The 18,618-nt window shown below is 46.0% G+C and overlaps 6 protein-coding genes across 6 annotated transcripts; 2 read left to right on the top strand and 4 right to left on the bottom strand.

Moving 5' to 3' along the window:
- Positions 1-724: 724 nt before the first annotated feature.
- AGABI2DRAFT_205902 (hypothetical protein) lies at positions 725-3,068 on the bottom strand (the record flags this gene model as incomplete). The annotated part of the gene is made up of 6 exons (XM_006461835.1): positions 725-905; positions 966-1,150; positions 1,204-1,356; positions 1,410-1,789; positions 1,841-2,394; positions 2,457-3,068. 6 exons carry the CDS (start codon positions 3,066-3,068, stop codon positions 822-824), a joined length of 1,968 nt encoding a protein of 655 aa, XP_006461898.1. The 3' UTR covers positions 725-821.
- Positions 3,069-5,011: 1,943 nt separating this feature from the next.
- AGABI2DRAFT_193255 (hypothetical protein) lies at positions 5,012-5,319 on the bottom strand. Its single transcript, XM_006461834.1, has one exon. The coding sequence runs from the start codon at positions 5,193-5,195 to the stop codon at positions 5,037-5,039; it is 159 nt and encodes a 52-aa protein (XP_006461897.1). The 5' UTR covers positions 5,196-5,319; the 3' UTR covers positions 5,012-5,036.
- A 1,388-nt stretch (positions 5,320-6,707) lies between these two features.
- AGABI2DRAFT_178872 (hypothetical protein) lies at positions 6,708-8,428 on the bottom strand (the record flags this gene model as incomplete). Its single annotated transcript, XM_006461833.1, has 1 exon — positions 6,708-8,428. The coding sequence occupies one exon, from the start codon at positions 8,426-8,428 to the stop codon at positions 6,767-6,769; it is 1,662 nt and encodes a 553-aa protein (XP_006461896.1). The 3' UTR covers positions 6,708-6,766.
- A 438-nt stretch (positions 8,429-8,866) lies between these two features.
- Positions 8,867-10,111, top strand: AGABI2DRAFT_205900 (hypothetical protein). Its single transcript, XM_006461832.1, has 4 exons — positions 8,867-8,939; positions 8,995-9,379; positions 9,435-9,818; positions 9,871-10,111. The coding sequence occupies exons 1-4, from the start codon at positions 8,894-8,896 to the stop codon at positions 9,992-9,994; spliced, it is 939 nt and encodes a 312-aa protein (XP_006461895.1). The 5' UTR covers positions 8,867-8,893; the 3' UTR covers positions 9,995-10,111.
- Positions 10,112-10,325: 214 nt separating this feature from the next.
- Positions 10,326-14,735, top strand: AGABI2DRAFT_143643 (hypothetical protein; the record flags this gene model as incomplete). The annotated part of the gene is made up of 24 exons (XM_006461831.1): positions 10,326-10,379; positions 10,435-10,536; positions 10,585-10,641; positions 10,696-10,777; positions 10,834-10,940; positions 10,994-11,079; positions 11,130-11,148; positions 11,202-11,266; positions 11,318-11,495; positions 11,591-11,732; positions 11,791-11,867; positions 11,929-11,991; positions 12,047-12,294; positions 12,348-12,391; positions 12,445-12,540; positions 12,633-12,743; positions 12,794-13,211; positions 13,276-13,495; positions 13,557-13,642; positions 13,695-13,809; positions 13,863-14,145; positions 14,208-14,326; positions 14,387-14,494; positions 14,553-14,735. 24 exons carry the CDS (start codon positions 10,326-10,328, stop codon positions 14,733-14,735), a joined length of 3,063 nt encoding a protein of 1,020 aa, XP_006461894.1.
- Positions 14,736-14,849: 114 nt separating this feature from the next.
- AGABI2DRAFT_185978 (hypothetical protein) lies at positions 14,850-18,532 on the bottom strand (the record flags this gene model as incomplete). The annotated part of the gene is made up of 19 exons (XM_006461830.1): positions 14,850-15,598; positions 15,652-15,695; positions 15,749-15,911; positions 15,961-16,066; positions 16,117-16,139; positions 16,206-16,253; positions 16,345-16,458; positions 16,502-16,556; positions 16,750-16,875; positions 16,928-16,991; positions 17,045-17,098; positions 17,144-17,165; positions 17,212-17,231; positions 17,279-17,424; positions 17,475-17,516; positions 17,564-17,628; positions 17,681-17,729; positions 17,781-18,202; positions 18,473-18,532. 19 exons carry the CDS (start codon positions 18,530-18,532, stop codon positions 14,882-14,884), a joined length of 2,340 nt encoding a protein of 779 aa, XP_006461893.1. The 3' UTR covers positions 14,850-14,881.
- Positions 18,533-18,618: the final 86 nt, after the last annotated feature.

Raw genomic sequence — 18,618 nt, 5'->3', positions numbered from 1 at the left:
GATAACATCATCATCATCATTTGTTGTTGTTTCATACCAATAATTTTATAGTTCATTCAGATCTGTTCCCCTTCTCAAACACGGAGAGAGACCGTTGATGTGTAACCAACCACACAAATTAACTCAATTGACAGATATCAAATCAAACGGATGAACAAAGAGAAAAAGAGAGAAACGGAATATTTGTTTTTGAGGCTGCATACAAGTCTATAAAAGGGCTAATAAAAGGGGGGGGGAAAGAAGCAAAAGAACAGAAAGATGGGGGTAATCAGATGTGTATCATGTATAGAGGGACACACACACACACACGGGGAAAGAAAGGGAAGAAGGCATATCGTATATCGTCGAAAAAAAAGGAGGAGGAAAAAGGGATTTTTAAAAAAGTTGGTTTTCCAAAAAAAACAAAGAAAGAAAACAAACAAAAACAAAAGAAAATATTCACAAGGCAAGAAACGTTTAACCAACGGTAACGGACAAAAAGAAAAGAAAAAAAAAGGCTTTATTACTAGTAAAAGAGGAAACAAAATAGATAAAGAAAAAAATGAATCAAGCTAACAGCGGATTTCAAAAAGCCGAATGGGCATGCAAACGCAAAATTGCAAAATTGCAAAAAAAAAAAAAAAAAATACGGGGGGGCAAGAAACGAAGCCAGTTCTGGGTCCTGAGGAATCCAATCCGAAATTCGACCGGTTATGAAAAAGAAGCTGAAGATGGAGGCTTGACGATTAAATTGTACATTCTACGAAACGTTCGGTTCAAGAGAGAGGGGGAAAAGAAAAAGAAAGGGGGGATATACGACTTCCTCGAGAGCACACAGTTTTTCACTTGTTCTTTGCGATATCCTTTGCTGCCTTGATCAACGGTGCCAAAGTTCGAAGTGGCTCAGAAAGCTTGAAAAATGGATGCTAAAAAAAAGCACACGTCAATAAAAAGAACAATCTGTTCAGTTTTGGAAAAGATTGAACCTGTAAGAGCTCTGTAGCCGTAGGCCGCTTCTCCGCATCCACTTCAAGTGTCTTTGAAAGATACTCCGTAAACAAAGCGGACAAGTTTTCTGGATTAGCAATCTTCGGAGTCCCATTGGTGGCGATAAGGTATAGAGCCTTCAAAGGATTCTGATTAAGATATGGAGGTTCTCCTTCGATCATTTCTAAATTTTGTTCTTAGCCAGCTGAGCCAAGTTGGTTCTAAAGGAAAACATACCGATAGCCATGATTCCCAAACTCCAGATATCCACTTTCGGTCCGTATTCTTTGCGTGTGACGACTTCGGGAGCCATCCAATAAGGAGTTCCAACCATAGTCGTGCGCTTCGCATGCGCGGGGTCGGATATTTGGGCACAGAACCCGAAATCAGCTGTTACCAAGAAGTCAACAAACGAAAGAAATAAAAAAACAAACTAAACTGACTTAGTTTGATATCCCCAACCATGCTTAACAACACATTATCACTCTTAATGTCACGATGAATGACACCATGTCGATGGAGATGCTCCAAACCTTGAGCAGTCTCCCGCGAAACCGCTGCGATCTGTCCTTCGGTCATGAGGTTTGCGGTGACGACGTCCGTTAATGATCCACCCTCCATATACTCCATAACAACCCAGAGATCGTTCTTGTGCAAGAACGAGTCGATGTAGTTGACGATATTTGGGTGGCGAGATGACCGCATAACGAGAATTTCATTGATGATAAGGTCCTTCTTAGGTTGCTTCTCCAGGTCCATCTGCTTGATAGCCACACACAGATTGGTACCAACTTGGTAGGCAGTGTACACACCACCAGAGGCACTGGAAAAATATTGTTAGGAAAAAAAAAACAAGAATTGAAATACCACATACCCCTGGCCAATTTTGACAAGATTTCTGTATAGCTTCGTGGGATCCGCATCTGTGCAGATCTGTTGCAACCGTTTGATGATATCCTCTTCTTTCGCCTTATCAACCTTCTTTTGCCTCCGCCTAGGAGTAGCAACACCAGAGACCTGGGCAAGATTCTGATTTGTCGAAGCCTGCTGCTGACTCGGCGCCCGTCCGTTTAATGAACCCGAACCATGCGACTTGAGTGGTAAGTCTGTCGATGAATTACCTGGAGAAGGCTTAGTAGTAAGCTTATTCTGCAATGATCCAGGTCCAGAAGTTCCGTTCGGCCCCTGGCCTGGCTTGGGGGACCTCCGATCACGAGTCGTGTTTGCGCGTCCAAGATCAGTTGCTTTAATCGGTTTAGCCGGGGCACGCGTTGATGTTGATCGATCAAGCGCAGACGTCGATGAAGTAGGGGGAGTAGGGGCTGGTCTATAACCACTAGCACCAACGATGGTTGACGCACTTGAATAAGGCGTGGAATGCGCCGATATAGTAGATGGTTGCTGCTTGGGTGGGGGCGGAGGCGAACGCTAGTGGGGCGGTTGTTAGTTAGTGGTCATTGATACCCGATGAGTTCGATCGGTGAACATACAGGGTTTGAAAAATCTTCTACCTTGTTATTGCCGACGTCGGAGGTCGGCCCTCCAACGTTGCCCAATTTATCCCAATAATCATGACCTTGACCTTCCTGGTAGAATTTGACGATTTCCATGACTGCCTGTGGGTTCTTTTCCTGCTCAGAACGGGAAATTCCGCTTTCTTGCAAGAGCTGTTGCCATTCCTTGGGGAGGCCAGTGAATTCACCGGTAGAGGAATTGAAACCGACATGAGTGAGATGAACGGGATCGTATGGGGTGCTAATCTCGGGCCGTTGTGAAGATTTGAAGACGTCGGAGACAAAGCCAAAGACGCTCTTCTTGGCTTTGGTGGTTGTGGTGCCACTACGTGACCGAGGGCCAGTGGGGTGAACGATAGGTGCGGCGCTGATTGAGCCTGCATTGAGGTCAGTGGATGGGATGGAGGGGACGGCCTCATGGGGATCTGCGTAAAAGTTGCTGTTCTCGTTGATGGCAGGAGACGGAGCGGGCTGAGAGAGGCGACGTTGGGCAAGTTGGGACTGAGTTGGAAAAATGTCAGTTAGGTTTGCGGTGTTGTTTCGGGAAGGACGGGGAGGGGGGGAGGTGGGCGTCAGGGAAGAAGCCATTCCGTTGGCTTTGAGATTGAGGTTGAAGGAATGCAACAGAGGGTCCTCGTTCTGTTTGGCAAAGGGATCGTGTTCCGGGATTCTGGGAGAGGGAGTGGCGGCGGAGGTGTGCTTGAGTGAGCGCGGATTTGGTTTCTGGAGAGAGTTGCGGACCCTGGAGGAGGTGGTGGGAGGTGAAGATGGAGGATCAGCGGTGGGAGTTCTGGAGCGGACGGAGGGAGGAGGAGGCGGTGCAGCACGGGAGGGAGCGAAGGGAGAGTACTTGGCAGCCTCAGCGGCGTGTAAATTTGCGTCAGCAAGAAGGGCCGAATATTCCTGGATGGACTCCCTGGACGGTCGGTGATACTCTACCGTGATTTTTGATTGGCGGCGGGGGTGATTCGGAAAAGAGCGCTGGTTGAGGGCGGCACTCTGGGGGGACGACATCGACTATCCACGTTCCTCTGGCGACAATCACAATAGCAGGCGCAGGCAACTAGCTACTAATTGGCCGTGCGAAAGCTGTCGATGTTACGTGCTCGTGGCCACACAACAAGTGTCGGGGTCGAGCAGCGCGATGAGGAGGCGGGGTAATCGGGGAGGAGGACAGGGACGGACGACTGGTGGGAGCGAGAAGAGAACAGGCTGGGCTGGGGAGGACTGGCACTCAGCCGCATCTCTTGGGCCTGCCCACCCCTTCCACGTGACCACCCATCTCTCGCCTCCTTTCTTCTACACAGCTCTTGAAGGATAATAACCAATCCTACAAAGCTGGCCACACTATCTCCATCGCAGCTCACTGTGCACCTCTGTGCACTCACCCCTCCACCTTGCCGCCTTTTTTTCCAGCACAGCCACTATCTAAATTAGTCCCTCCTGAGTTCTCCTTCTGGCGCGCCTATATCCGGGAACTCTCATATTTGACTGTTTGACACCAGCGTCGTAGCGTCTTCCTATTATTACGCACGCTGTCATTTTTGGACTGTTCAGACCGGCCATCTCGTTTGTTTTGGCCTCACCAGCCGAGGATAGATAAACCAAGAAAACTCCATGATGCTCTGATGCTTTTGTTGATGCCCTAAATCCACTTGCGCGATAAACATTCACAAGTTTGAACAAAGAACAAGATGCAGCTAAAAATAGCTTTATTTTTCTCCTTTCGGTTAATAATAGTATGAATCCCAGCCCTCTAACCGTTTCTCCTAAAAGTCCTTCCAGACTGTTTCACAGCTCCAGACTTCCTTGTCTTCTTCCACCATCACACTTTCAACGTCTGGTGGTTAGTCCCTTCCTTCCTATCGTCACGATAGCGAAATAACTCGTGTGGAAACCTTAGAATCAGTACATCTTCCTTCCAGCCGTAACGCATATCGAAACAGGCCCTACTTTCGCCTAGAACAAATCGCCATGTCGACGACACCGAACTCGCTTGGAAACTGCCTTGATTATTACAAAGGTCGTACCGCCCAAATCTTCAGTGAACCTGCCGCTTTCAGCCGTGACGATATCAAGCATCAATTGGGACCTGAACTAGACCTCGGTGACGTCTTCGCCACCACAACATTTACACCATCCGATTCACCCGTCTACCCACCAACTTCTCGTTTCGCATGCGATCTCATGAGCAACCGCACAAGCACGACCTCATCTTCTCGTACCATAACACCATCATCTATCCTCATCACTCCTCCTCAAACTCCTCCAGATCTTCATCCCACCTTCTCCGCGACAGCACCTTCTCCTCTATGTCTCGGACCCTCACTCTCCCGCATTCACCGGGAGAACGACTTGGAGGATGTTTGCTTGGATGAACCCTGTGATGATGGGAATAGCTTTGGCGAGGGCAATGAACTTCCTGAACTCGTTGGGCCACAAACGTCTTGCGATACCATCATGAATCGCACAAACACGACGTCATCTGGCCTCATCACTCCTCCCCAAACTCCTCCAGGTCTTCATGCCACCTCCTTTGGGGCAGCACCTTCTCCTCTATGTCTCGGTCCCTCGCTCAGTCGCACTCATCCAGAGAAGGACTTGGAGGATATTTGCTTGGACGAGCCTCTCGATGATGGGAGCGACGTTGACGAAAATGATGAACTTTATGAACTCATTACGCCACCGATGTCTCGTTGCCCAGGCGGATATCATTGCGAGCTTATGAGCGACCGCACAGGCACGACGACATCTTTCCTCATTACTCCTTTTCAAACACCTCTATGTCTCGGTCCCTCGCTCTGTCGCACCTATCCAGAGAACGACTTGGAGGATATTTGCCTGGACGGGAGCGACGTTAGCGAGGACGATGAGCTTCCTGAACTCGTTACGCCAGTTACTCCCTTTCAAACTCTCGGTCCTTCACTCTGTCGCACCCATTCGGAGAAGGACTTGGAGGATATTTGCCTGGACGAGTCTTTTGATGACGATGATGATGATGGGAACAACGGTGACGAAGATGATGAGCACTTGAACGCATTACTTCTATATCAGAAGTGCGCGTTCTCCCGTTATGATTTCTGAGGTGATTGTTTCTTTTTCATTCCGTCTTTGACTGTCCAAGGTATGTTGTATTATCCTCTGAAACAGTATTCATTCTAATAATATTTCTCTTAGAAAATGTCGTCGACTCGTGGACGGCAACTTATTAAAAAAAATGTGCTGATATCCGGATCGAAATGAATCTCAACGGAATCCATTTTTTATTGTGTATTGTTACAAAAAACCTAATCGCATCTGGAGGACCTTTTTTCTTTACTTTGTTATCTTTCCATTCCGTTATATAAGTTACAAAAGACTTTATATCGAATCTAGAGGACCTTTTTCTTTTACTTTGTTATCTTTTTTTTTTGCTCTGTTAATGAGTTACAAAAAAACTTTATATCATATCTAGAGGACTTTTTTTTTTTGTTATCTTTACGCTCTATTAATGAATCGTCTATCACAACTTTGAATCAATAAGAAAAAGAACGAGGTTAAGAACTGCTGATGTCGTACATATTCCTCTCTTCTGCTACTTATCTGTTTATTTGTTAGTCAAAGTCTTGTGAATGCTTCAACACGGCAATGATCAAGTTGAACTTTCTATTTCCTTTCTTGAACTACTTATGTCCCCTATGTTTATTTTTATCTTCTTTCCACCATTCTCTCTATTCGTTATTATATCTGCACCCGATGCAACTATAACTATACATATATTGTACAGTCTTTACGTCGGCAAGAAAAGGCCGGCGTACCTTAGAGTTTCGAACTCTATTTGTTTTCGTACCTCACTGAGTTACTTGACTTGACTTTACTAAGCAGTGTCGGACGCGTCCACGCTTTTTACGACTATTCCTTGACACTCGCCTGGAATTAGGTTCATGGTTTTGAGGTATAATACGTATACTTACAGTTTCGATATATCTTCACAAAGTGTTTTTCCGTCGATATCTAGCTAAAAAGATTTCATATTAACGCCTACGTCGTCCGCCGTCTTCACGACATATGAACTAAGCTACGGATGGGTTTCACTTGGAAATATAAATTCCTAGTTTCATGAATATTTCTTCCCGATTTATATGCACTTTCTTCCCTTCACGCTTTCCGTCTTACGCTAAACTCAGCCCCTCTCCAAAGATCGTCGGTTTCAATACAAGCAAGCATTCATTCACGTTTTTACTACCAAAAGAAAATACCATACATTATCAATTATTTAATTCTAACTCAAAAACCAACCAACTTGATCAGAAAGGGTACTCATCATAATCAAACTCAAAGTCATACCCATACATCCCCTCATAATATAGGTCATGTTCATACATATCTTCCTCATCCATCTCATCCTCCTCATCATACGAATCCTCCTCATCATCAGAGTTCAGCTCCAAAACATTAATGTGCTCTCCATCAACCATCAAATCAACGACAAGTTCACCTAATAGCCGTTTCTGTTCCACTCCTACTCCGCGACACTGGTCTAATTGCAGTTGTTCAATAGGAGCATCCATATTCGACCGATGTATCAGAGCGTTTTTCAAAGTCTCAAAAGTTCCCATAGACCGATACTCGTTGAGATCAAGGCTGTGGAGGCATAACGTTTTAAGAGCAGGAAAAACAGTGACGGGAGGTGGTTTGTATTGTTGTTTCTGCCTACGAGTCCTTCCTTGCTCTCTCTCGGTAGGGACGGTGTCCGGATTATAATGGATGGCGTGACATGCCTGGATGCTAGCTACACCGACGCGGAGAGTCTTCAGTTTCGGTAACTTCCCTATAGTCTCTCGGATATGGTCAATATCTTGCCTGTATGAGACCCAGTCGAGCGCTATGGTTTCAAGAGATTGAAGGTCGATAAGCCGATGCAACTCCCTCAGGACGCTGTAGTACGACAATCCAGGGGTTTCATTGCTAGTGAAACGTAGACAGATACCAGGGTCAGCCGGGGGTCCGACCTGGATATAGCTTGGGCGCACGAGGGTATCCACGCGGCGGAACAAGTATATACTCATCGTGCGATCGTGGTTCAACGTAAATTGGGCCGATCGGAATACTTGAGAGTCACTACTGGGTTGACGTAAACCTTCACCAATGCGAGCAAAAATGTCGGTATAATCGCTGGCTTTGGTGAGAGATGTACAGGTAAGGCTGAGTGTGGCGCGAGGATGATATTTGATACAGCGTAAGAAGTGGATACAATCGGCAATTTTGGAGTCAATCTCCAGAGAGCGAAGAGCGGGAAAATTCAAGACGGGTTCATTTCCATCTGCTGTCACGTGGGAAGGGATGCACTGGTTTAAACGGAGAGTGCAAAGGTTGGGCATATGGCTAAGGGCCTCAAGTAATTGACTCAACGTGGCAGTATCTTGTGGACGACTAGTTTTGACTTTGAGGGTAGTCACGTTGTGTTTAAAAAGTGCAGATGTCCAGGAAAAATTGAATCTGTCGAGTTCAATACTCCGCAAACGAGGTGCATGGGCAAAAGCATTGTCAGGAAGGAGAAAGTGAGAGCCATGTGCGAGATACGCGCTGTTGGTGAGCGCCAGTTGCTCGAGATGGGGTGCCGGCTGCGAGAAAGCGGCGAAGATGTTGCGAAGTCCATCAAATTGGCTACCGTATGAGAGACGGAGGACCCTGATGCGGAAGATTTGTGTCATGGCAATTTCAACTGCAAGCAGGGTACCAGGAGTCCAGGAGCCAGTAGTTAACTGTATGGTAAGTGCTGCCATTTTTGAACGTCGCATCATTTCCTGAGCTAATTCTGGATTGGTGAAGATAGGGGTAGACCACAAAGTCGGACAGGTAAGAGCGACCTCTCTCCAGTGGTGACAGATATGTGCGACAGAGCGAATCCAATGGGTCGAGAAGTGGCGATGGGTACAAAAATCGACAGAAGCATCGCGAACGAACATGAAGATTTTGGAAAGAACCTCCGGAGGGAGGACGGAGATGGAGGAAAGTTGGTTCCGTGCTTTTTTCAAGGACCGAATTTTGCCTTCGATGTCACTGATATCTTGGTCGATTGCTCGACGCGCAAAGCGCGTAGATTCATTTCCCTCGTAGGGGATTTCAAAAGGATTTCTTGGGGCGACTGTATCTCAGTGGCGGTTAGCGGTGGCTCGTTCGGCTGATGGGTGAGGATACCTCTCAAAGGGCAGTTGTGGGCTGAGTAAGGACCTAGACCAGCTAAAAGCCTTTCCATGACAAGTTCAGCTCGGGGAGATTAGATTCGAGGTGCAGAGGCGATGCGACGTGATGAAGCACCACAAGAAGTCCAAAATGGATGGGTGCAACCGATCAACAGCATGTCATGTGGTTGAATTGATTAGTCAGCAACTCGACGTGGGCATCTCCTTGCGGGATCTGATAATGTGCGCATGGATTCCTCTGAATTGTATCACGTCAAGCAGCAGTTTTTCCTCGGTGCGCGTCCTGTCGTCTTTGCACCAGTGCACTCTCCTGACGCCGGTGTTCCAAGGCGCTTATGGCCAGCTTGCGGACCTTTCTCTCCCTGACCCCAACTCGCCAGATTACACGCACACTCTGCTCTTCAAAGCCCGTGCCTTGATCGTCCTTCGGCGGACTCAGGATGCTCTCAAGCTTCTGACGGAAGCACCCACAAGCGTCGCTGTGAAGGCGACCTCATCCCTCGCGCGATACGTAGGTGCCTCAGATGTGGCGGCTAAAGAGTCTGCCCTTGAAGAGCTGCGGGACTTGTCACTCGAGATTGAGGGCGATGATGCCGAAGGCGATGAGAGAGATAAATCGCTTGTAAAAGTCCTTGCAGGAACAGCATTTGCCCGAGATGGAGAAATTGAGGAAGCCCTTGAAACTCTGGGAACTGATACAGAGGATTTGGAAGCGTGAGTGTCTGTTCCGGCGACTTCTTGTCTGCAAAGTAGCTCAACCCACATCTAGTGTTGCTGTCATTGTGCAGATATTTATTTCAATAAACCGACCAGACCTCGCTAAACGGCAATTCGAACGCGCAAAACGTTGGGCAGAGGATGATCTTCTACTGCAGCTCATCGAATCCACCATTGGCCTGGCAACTGGGCGGGATGCATATGCCAATTCCAGCTCGTTCTATACTGAGCAACTCGCGAATCCCTCTTTATCTTCCCCTCATATCCTTACATCGAGGGGTGTGACCAGGATACTTCGCAACGAGTTTCAAGAAGCAAAATCTGATTTGGAGGAGTCACTAGAGCAGCAGAAGAGTGATCCTGAGGCCATGGCCGCTTACGCTGTTGCTGGTGGACTGGGTGCGGTGAAGAAATCAGAAGTGGAGGAACTGTGGAGGTATGTGCTTCTTTTCACCTTTAGAGTTGTGCCAGCCTGACTTCTCCAAAAGCCAAATATTAAATGGGTATCCTGACTACCCTATGGTTCGAGATGTCTCTCAAAAAGCGGATATGTTTGATCAAGCAGTTGCCAACTTTACTGTACCTCCTCTAGCCAGCGCCACTGCGTCATGAGAAACTACTGGCTTCTCTACCCCTCCGCAATACATCATATGTTCTGTTATTCATGTCATCGGATAGTTGAACCTGTGAAAACCTTGTGTCAAGGCAAAGAAGCATTGTGTACCAAGTGGAGTTATTTCCAATTCTTTGACTGATAGCATTTTCCTTTTTTGGTTACTTCCATCACCAACATTCCTTCTGCCTGTCAAATCGTTTGAAAATTAGCACAACAGTAATGGTTCTCCCGGGGATACCGTCTTATTCGCTTCGGCAAGCATATTTAATACCAACCATAAGACGTCGAAGCTCTTCGCAGTCTTGTAACTCGCTGTAACCCCCTACAATGTCCAAGAGGCTCTCTGGTATCTTCACTCGTCAACCGAGCACCTCTACTGGTGTAAGTCCAACATATCGTTCCTTGCGCAGTCCTTACTGAGTTATCTCATATCCAGGCTGGTAACAACGATGACTTTGTGCCGCCACAAACCCCCAAGTCCATGAACAATTTGCGGGCCCAGTTGAAGCGGGGTACTATTTCACAGCCTAGTGCTGTAGTAAGTGTGCAGCGCGCTTCAGCCAATTGTTTCTAACTGATCCTGTAGGCCGCTGTTGTGGACGCAGTTAGGCATAAAAATGCTATTGATGACAGGAAACTCTTGGTTAGTGTTGATTCTGTGTGGGCGTGAAGTCGACATTGAATTGTGTATCGTCAGCTCGAGCATGCTCTCGCTCTCATATCTAATATGGAAGAGGGTTCTATGGCAACTGCGGCGAAGAACAAAATCATTCAGCTCTGTAGGTCTTTGTCCTGCGCCCTAGAATCAACTATGTTTACACCGGGGCCGTATTAGTTTACAGTGATTTGACACATCCCGCTTCCACTAGCCTGGGACCAAAGTTTGCTTGGCGTGCTCCTGATGGAGCTAGGAACAATCCCGACTTGCCGGACATGGGCAGGGTATAGCTTCATTCGTTGGGCGCATGTCTTTGCCGCTGACAAGTTCATGATAGGCTGGTACACCCTATTCCCGCTCCGTTCAACAAACCCATCCTTTACCGGCCGATCAATTGCCGGATCCTGGTCTTGTGTTTGATACGTAAGTAGACATAGTGTTTTCCTTGCATTTTTGTATTGATGTTTCGTAAGGTTACTGCGTCGTGAATCGGTGGGTGTGGTACTGATACGCTTTCCAATGTTGATCTGACTGAGGTATTTCAGTTTGTCGAGCACCCGGGCGGGCTCTCTGCCATGATGTTCTCGTTTGCTGCTCTTGTCATTCACAGGTACATCACTCACTTTTCACATTTCTCACGCTTTTGTTGATCATCATCTAGCGTCTTCCGTACATCGCATAGGGATGTCTACATCAACGAAACTTCTTCCTACGTGGACTTGTCTCCCTTGTATGGACACAATGAAGACGTACAGAAGAAAGTTCGCGCATACAATGGGCTAGGATATTTGCATCCCGATACTTTCGGTGAAGATCGTCTCCGCTTTCTTCCTCCTGCGGTTTGTAGTATCCTCATTCTCTTCAACCGCAACCACAATGTTCGTCCTTTTTCTTTCTCTCTCTCTTGCATGACACTCATCACGTTGTGTAATAGTACATTGCGAAGAAACTTTATGAAATCAACGAAAGGGGTACCTATAAAGATCCCGCTAATCTGACCCCCGATAAACGCGGTGACCAAGATGAAGAGATTTTCCAAACAGCTAGACTGGTCAATTGCGGCTGGTTTGGAATGAGTACTTCGCTCCTTTCTACCTCAAATTCGGGAAATTACTGATTCATCTTGTCTTACAGTTGTTTTCTCAGATTATTTCTCTGCTATATTGGGTCTTGTCCGTTATGGAAATAACTGGAGTCTGTTACCATTTGACGTGAGTGGTATTTTATGTATCCTCTCTTTACTGAGAAGGTTACTGATTCTGCATAAAATAGGAAATTCGCCAGGATGACCACACCCTCTATGAGCGTGGTAAGGGCAATGTTGTCAGTGTTGAGGTTAGTGAAAGTATCACTTGGTATTAGAATTCTTGCTAATGATCAATGGCCTTAGTTCAACTGCCTTTATCGTTGGCACGCCACTACCAGCAAATCAGACGAGGAGTGGACGATGCAAGCCTTCCGCAAAATTTTTGGCCCCGACGCTAAACCGGAAGATTTTACTCCTGAGGACTTTAAGAAGATTGCCAAGCAAGCGATTACCGCAAAACCCGATCCTTCAACTTGGACTATTGGAGGGCTCGAACGCCAAGCTGATGGATCCTTCCGTGATGAAGACCTTGCCAATGTCCTTCAGAATGCGTAAGTAAAATCAAACCAGAAATTGACCTTGAAAATCGAAAATTTGTTTCCAGTACGGAGGACCCTGCAGCTCGCTTTGGAGCTCGTGGTATTCCAGGTGGGTTGATGGTTTGTCCTATCGATGGGACGTCCGGCTGACCGTTACTGTAGCTAGTATGCGCTTGCATGAAATCATGGGTCTTGAGCAGAGTCGCGCTTGGGGTGTTTGCTCTCTGAATGAATTCAGGAGATTCTTGGGGCTCAAAGGTAAGGCTTTCATACAAACTGCTGAGCTTGGGCCGAAGTTAAATGCGACACAGCCTTTGAAAACTTCTCCGAATGGAATTCTGATCCTGCAGTTGCAAAGTGTGCTGAAAAGCTTTATGGCAACATTGAAAATTTGGAACTCTATGTTGGCCTCCAAGCTGAAGAGGCTAAACCACTTATGGAAGGAGCTGGATTGTGTCCAGGTAAGTAGCTAGAGAGACTTGATTTAGCTGTTTTACTAATGACAACTCAGGATACACCATTAGTCGTGCCATCCTGAGTGACGCTATTGCGCTCACTCGCGGAGATCGCTTCTTCACCCACGATTTCACTCCTTATAACCTCACCGCTTGGGGTTTCGCTGACTGTCAACGTGATCCCGGAGCTTTTGGTTTTGGGAGCACAATGGGCAGGCTCTTGCTTCGCACACTTCCCGACCACTACTCGGAGAACAGTGTCTATACGTTCTTCCCGTTCATGACACCCAAGTCAATGCATACTAATCTCGAAAACATTGGCGTCCTCAAGCAGTACGACCTCGATAGGCCCTCTGTCAGACCATCTTCCGTCACTTTCAGTGATTATAAAGATGTGGCCCATATCCTCGAATCCACCGCAGACTTTGATGTCGTCTACAAGGAGCATGCTTCACGCGTCATTAAAGGCAGCGGGTATGTGCTTTGTTTGCTATGAAGTGATGAGGTGATCTGTGATACTTACTTGTGAATTGGGTAGATTCTATCCGGTTGAGGATGAAAAGGCAAGGAATGATGTCATCAATGCTCTAAGTGGTTCGCCGAAGTTGGTGGACAGTATCGGTCGCTACTTCTATGAAACGACTCAGAAACTCATCCTCGAGAACTCGTTTACTTTCGTTGGTGGTGAAACATTCGGTATTGACTTGATCAAATATGTTGTCCGTGAAGTTCCTGTTCATTGGGCCGCAACGGACGTGGTGCGTGAAGCTTTTTGTCTCTAGAGTTTTTGATGTCTAATACTTATATTCTCAAACTTAGGCTGGAATTCAACTCAAGACAAAGGAGAACCCCTGTGGTGAATATACTCCTACAGAGTTATTCGATATCTTGAGTGATATCTACTCGTAAGAGTTTACTTTTTGTGTTGTATGCAATGGTTATAACTGTGGTCCTTAGATTTATCTTCATTGATATTGAGCCTTCGAAGGTCCGGGTACTACAGTACAAAGTAGAGAAACATATCAAGGACTTGCTCGACCTTATTGAGATTCACCTTGGCGTTGGCAACAGGGTATGTCCAGATGCCGGATATTACCTTAACCTCTTTGTCTAATTATAGACTAGTTCACTATAAACGGTATCATCGGCACTGTTTCCTCCTTCTTCCACAAGTCCAAACGAAGCGAGGAGCATCATGAAATCGTCAAAAGGATTGACGAGCTCGGTTATTCTACCGATCAACTCGCGAACACTATCTTGGCCATCATGGTTTCTTCCGTTGGCCTTTCTTTGACTTTGACCAATATCATCAATCTCTACCTTGGAAGCGACCACGATGATACTTTGAAGAAACTTGCTCGTCATGATGATCCTCAAGTATTTACTGGATTTGTATACGAAGGTCTACGTAAGTTTCATTGCGCGCCACTTTACTTTTCCTGGTGTCTAATATCTGTTTTTTAAATGAAGGCCTCGACCCTGCCTTCCAAGGCTACTATCGTGTGGCCACAAAGGACCAAACGATTGGTAAAAATGAATTAAAGAAGGGTGATCGTGTCTTTGCCGACATTGGTTCTGCTAACCTCAATGTATGTGATCAAGAATCATTGAACCTCCTGATGCATCAAGCCTAACCTTACTTACAATAGGAAAAGATGTTCTCCGAGCCCTCCAAAGTGGACCCCTCACGTTCAACGTCTGCTTGTATCTTCGGCGACGGACCTTTGAGATTCCTTGGTGAAACTCTGACTGTCAAAGTTAGTTAACGATTTTCGAGGTCAAAACAGGTACTGACGATAGAAAACTTTGCACTAGATTACTTCCCAAGTTCTCCGCGCTATCTATGCTTACAACAATGTTAGGCGTGCTCCTGGCGCTTCTGGTAAACTCAAGAGGTTTACTGAGGGCAGCCATCCTCAATACCACTTCGCTTATCTCGACCGTGATTTCAAGATTTCGCCCTGGCCGACGTCTCTTACCATTCAGTATGATGCTTGAACTGTGTTATGATAAGTTATGATATGATGTCCTGTTTTACCAAATAATACCCTGCTTGTACTTCTGAGTTGCTAAAATATTTTGACTGTATTTAGCCTTGATAGTGTGAATTAAACAGATCAAGAAAACGGAAGCGTTTCTATATGTCAAATGCGAGTAGCAATGTGCTCTAACAAACTTTCTATGCGTGCCTGACGTCTTTCAATCTCCTGCAAACGCGTATCCCAAGTCGGCGTATCAGCAAGTTCATCCTGATCTTCTGCAGTCCTGACTTCGGATACGGATGCTGGCTCTTCGTGATCCTCTACGTTCAACAGCTGTTCTGGACTGGTACAGAGAGGCATGCTCCGTTGTCTTTCCCCAGCACTCGATGTAGAGGATTTTTTACGGGGGATAGCAACGTCGCCACTGCCCGAGTAATCTGTAAAAACGCCTGAGATCCTATGCTTCTGGGCCAGAGATTGCATCGTCGTCAATCGTCTACGTGTGGATGGTACAGTTGGTATCCCAGTAGCTTTCGCACTCGATCCATTCATAGGAATGTCCCGAGCGTCCGTCTGCGTCGGCTGGGCCCCCAGTATATTCTCCACAACGGATGGATAAATTTGTGCGAGTGGACTAACATAAGATTGTGATGGAACCATGGGCCTGGTCCTGGTAGATACAGAATCCGTGCGAATTCTCGGAACCGATCGATATAGGGATGATGGAGGAGATGGAGCACGATGGCCATTTTGTCCTGACATTTTGTTAGGGGATAAGTCCATCGAGAGGCTACGCAAGAATCGCAGACGCGTGTCAGGACCCTCATCAGAGTCATGGGAGTCGAAAACATCAATAAATTCGTCATTGATTTCGAATATCTACAAGACGACATAGCGGTCAAAGATTACAATCATGAAAGAGAAAGACTTACTGTCTCTATGTCTGCTCCTGACCCGGCTAAACCCTCAAAGATAGCTAAATACAGAGGAGGATGGGTAAGAGATAGGGCTGAGTAGTGATTTACTCACACAATCGAGTCAGGTACCGAGGCAAAGCATCAATAAACTTTTCGCTCATATAACGAGCAGTATCGTAAAATGATGAAGTCCCGGCTTTCTTCGCTTGTCGTTCGTATATGGCTATCAACAGCAGGATAGGCAAATTTGTTACCCTAATCATAAAAACATTGACCTGGGAGGAGATATGAGATTGTCAACAGACACATCAAATAAAAACTGACTTTATGGAACCAGCGGGGGGTCAGAACATATCTGGCTGGCAACATGAAGCACAAAACCAAAACATTGATAGGTGGCTGGTATGAAAAAAAGAAATCTGCCTTGACGCTAAAGATGACATGAAGAACATGGTTTAGATCTGGAGACGAAGTTCGAACTGACCCTTCGATCGTGGAAACGGCTTTCCTAAACATTGCCTACATAGAGTTCAAGGGAGGCGAAGATTGCATAGCAAATTTCCACCCACCTCTGCTTCCGCATCTTCGTTTATGCGAGCAAATGTATTGGACAAGATCTTGGTAAATCAATAAGATACGATCTTTTCCTGGCGAGTAAATACCGTACCGAGACAAGCACTACCAGCTGAGTTAGTTATCAGTAATAACAAGACCGAAATTGCCCATACCAGTCGTTAAGAGCGTGTTACTCAAACAGGCATAAGTAATCCAGAGAACAGGACCAAAAAGGGGATGGAATTTGCCTACAAATGGGACAATGAGCTCCGGGTGTTGAAGATCTTTCTGAGTACTTGCCTGACTCTACAAAACCGGTTGCGTCCAATCCAAAATATAGATAAGACATCCACCACGCAATGGTTCTGCCTTAGAATGAGCTCTGTGGCAAGCATAAGACTCGAGGGACGTACTCAGGAGCGTATCTTAAGAGGGTTGAGCAAGAGAGTTTTGGTTTAAAAAAGCGTGCGAGAAGATCTTACCTAGGACCAGCCTGGTTTAACCTATCCAAATGAATATTTCTGAGAAAGATCAAGATGCAAAGGAGGATCCACGTACGTCCAAAAACCATATACGAAACCACAAAAACAAAACATCGCGATTAGCATCAGAACCAGAAACTGCATAAACATGGCCCGCAGAGATAGAACCATGAGGTTGTTTTTCAAAGTAACGAATGCCAACCTATGGAAATCGATTAAGCATGAGTCCAGTTGTACTCATAGCAGATATTCACCTAGGAAACATTAAAGTGGCTGTGATGGCAAGAAGGTCTATGCCGAGCTCGCGTGCCCAATGGTCTTCAATCGATTCAGACCGTCAACAGTAGTCGTGATAGCAAGTGAATACTCACTATGATGGTATACCCCATAGAATCTCAAAACTGCATATATGAAATATATCGTCACTGCGATACGTTAATACTCATCCAAGCAATGGGGACGGTATTTACCAAAAGCTAAATCAAATCCGTTCTACAAGAACTGTTAGGACAAAACTCATGATAGAAGGTTTCCATACCCAGGTACCACCGAAATACACTAAAGAATTTCATGAGATGGATTTCTTGTTTAATTCCTGGACAAACCTTTCATTCCGTGCTCTTGCATTGTTGCAATTTTTTCCAGCGAGAATCCAAGCGCATATACCATAAATATAATTTCTGGAACATTCAAGGAGTCAAGCTCGTGGTATTCGATGGCAACAATAAACAGTATGAATAAAATCAAGAAGCTAAGTCGGCTGGTCAGATCAGTTTACCCTGCAGAAAAAGGTCCACTGACTTGGTGTATTCGAGAACGGAGCGGATAGCAGGAATTCTCAAACTTTTCAAGGTTTAGACTATGAAGAATCTTGAAGTTTAGAAGCATACCGGTAGTGATCGAGGAGAGGTGCTTTGTGAGGGTCATAAAAATGGATTGGATTCTGTTTATACGTCTGCCAGCCATATTAGCCACAAGAATGGGATATTAGAGTGTCGTGCGCTTACATCTGAGAGGATTGAATGGCTACTCTGAGCTTGATAAACACATCGCCCCCTGATACAACTTGTTCATGTGCTGCTCTCGGTCTGGTGTAAAAGCACTCACGTCCAAATAGCTTTGATAATTTTCTGACAGGCGGAAGTTTTTATGAACTTCCTGGCCTTACCCAGAATGGCTAATTCAATGGCGTTTCCAACATAATACTCTAGATCATCATCACGCTCTTGTTCCACTTGAGCAATGATTGCGGGGTCAACACCGTTATAAGCGGGCCACGAGGTAACAAGTGCGACGGCGAGTGGATACATGTCTGCTCCGACTTGTCTGAGAACGCGAATAGCTAGAATTTCGCAGACCATGCCTCTGGTGCGAGAGATGTTGGAAGTACTCAAGTTTTCGTCTTTTAAAAAATAGACGCGATTGAGCAGAAGACAGAAGACGACAGAGAGGTTCCCCTCGCGTTGAATAGTGCTGTACTTCTCGACTAAAGGGCGGATAAGGGAATATGTTATGTCGGGAGCGACGAGCTGGAAAGAGACTTAAGCAGTCAGATAATAACCAGATAGGTTATTGCTCACGGCTTCAAAGCTTAATGCAGTGTCTATCGGAGGGGATGAGACGACTCTCCGTGATATGAGAGTCCATTAGAACGTACCAATGCAAGTCTGAGCAAGAACGTGCGCAATGCGATTTAGATAACTTGTGATGCATGCACGAGGAATCGGTCGTGCTTACCACAATGTCCTTGGCCTAAGTCAGGAAACGGCCAAAATGCAAAAGCACGCAATTGAACGTACCGAACGTATCATATGAATGATTGGAAAAACCGAGGTCTTGTCGATGTCTTCCCTGCTCATGATATAAGATAGATGATTTGACACAGTCAAACAGAATGACTAACGTGCTAAGTAGAGATTCAAGTTCTGGGCGATCCTCCGCCATG

Source organism: Agaricus bisporus, assembly GCF_000300575.1.
Source record: "Agaricus bisporus var. bisporus H97 unplaced genomic scaffold AGABI2scaffold_6, whole genome shotgun sequence".
Taxonomy (NCBI): Eukaryota; Fungi; Basidiomycota; class Agaricomycetes; order Agaricales; family Agaricaceae; genus Agaricus; species Agaricus bisporus.
Note: the sequence above shows the minus strand (reverse complement) of the source record. Positions and strands in the feature narration are given on the sequence as shown.

Coding starts and splice junctions, on each gene's coding strand:
- AGABI2DRAFT_193255 (XM_006461834.1), bottom strand. CDS start 5,195: ATGATATCCGCCTGGGCAACGAGACATCGGTGGCGTAATGAGTTCATA.
- AGABI2DRAFT_205900 (XM_006461832.1), top strand. CDS start 8,894: ATGGATTCCTCTGAATTGTATCACGTCAAGCAGCAGTTTTTCCTCG. Junction 8,940..8,994: donor CAAGCAGCAGTTTTTCCTCG/GTGCGCGTCCTG, acceptor CGGTGTTCCAAG/GCGCTTATGGCCAGCTTGCG. Junction 9,380..9,434: donor GATACAGAGGATTTGGAAGC/GTGAGTGTCTGT, acceptor ACCCACATCTAG/TGTTGCTGTCATTGTGCAGA.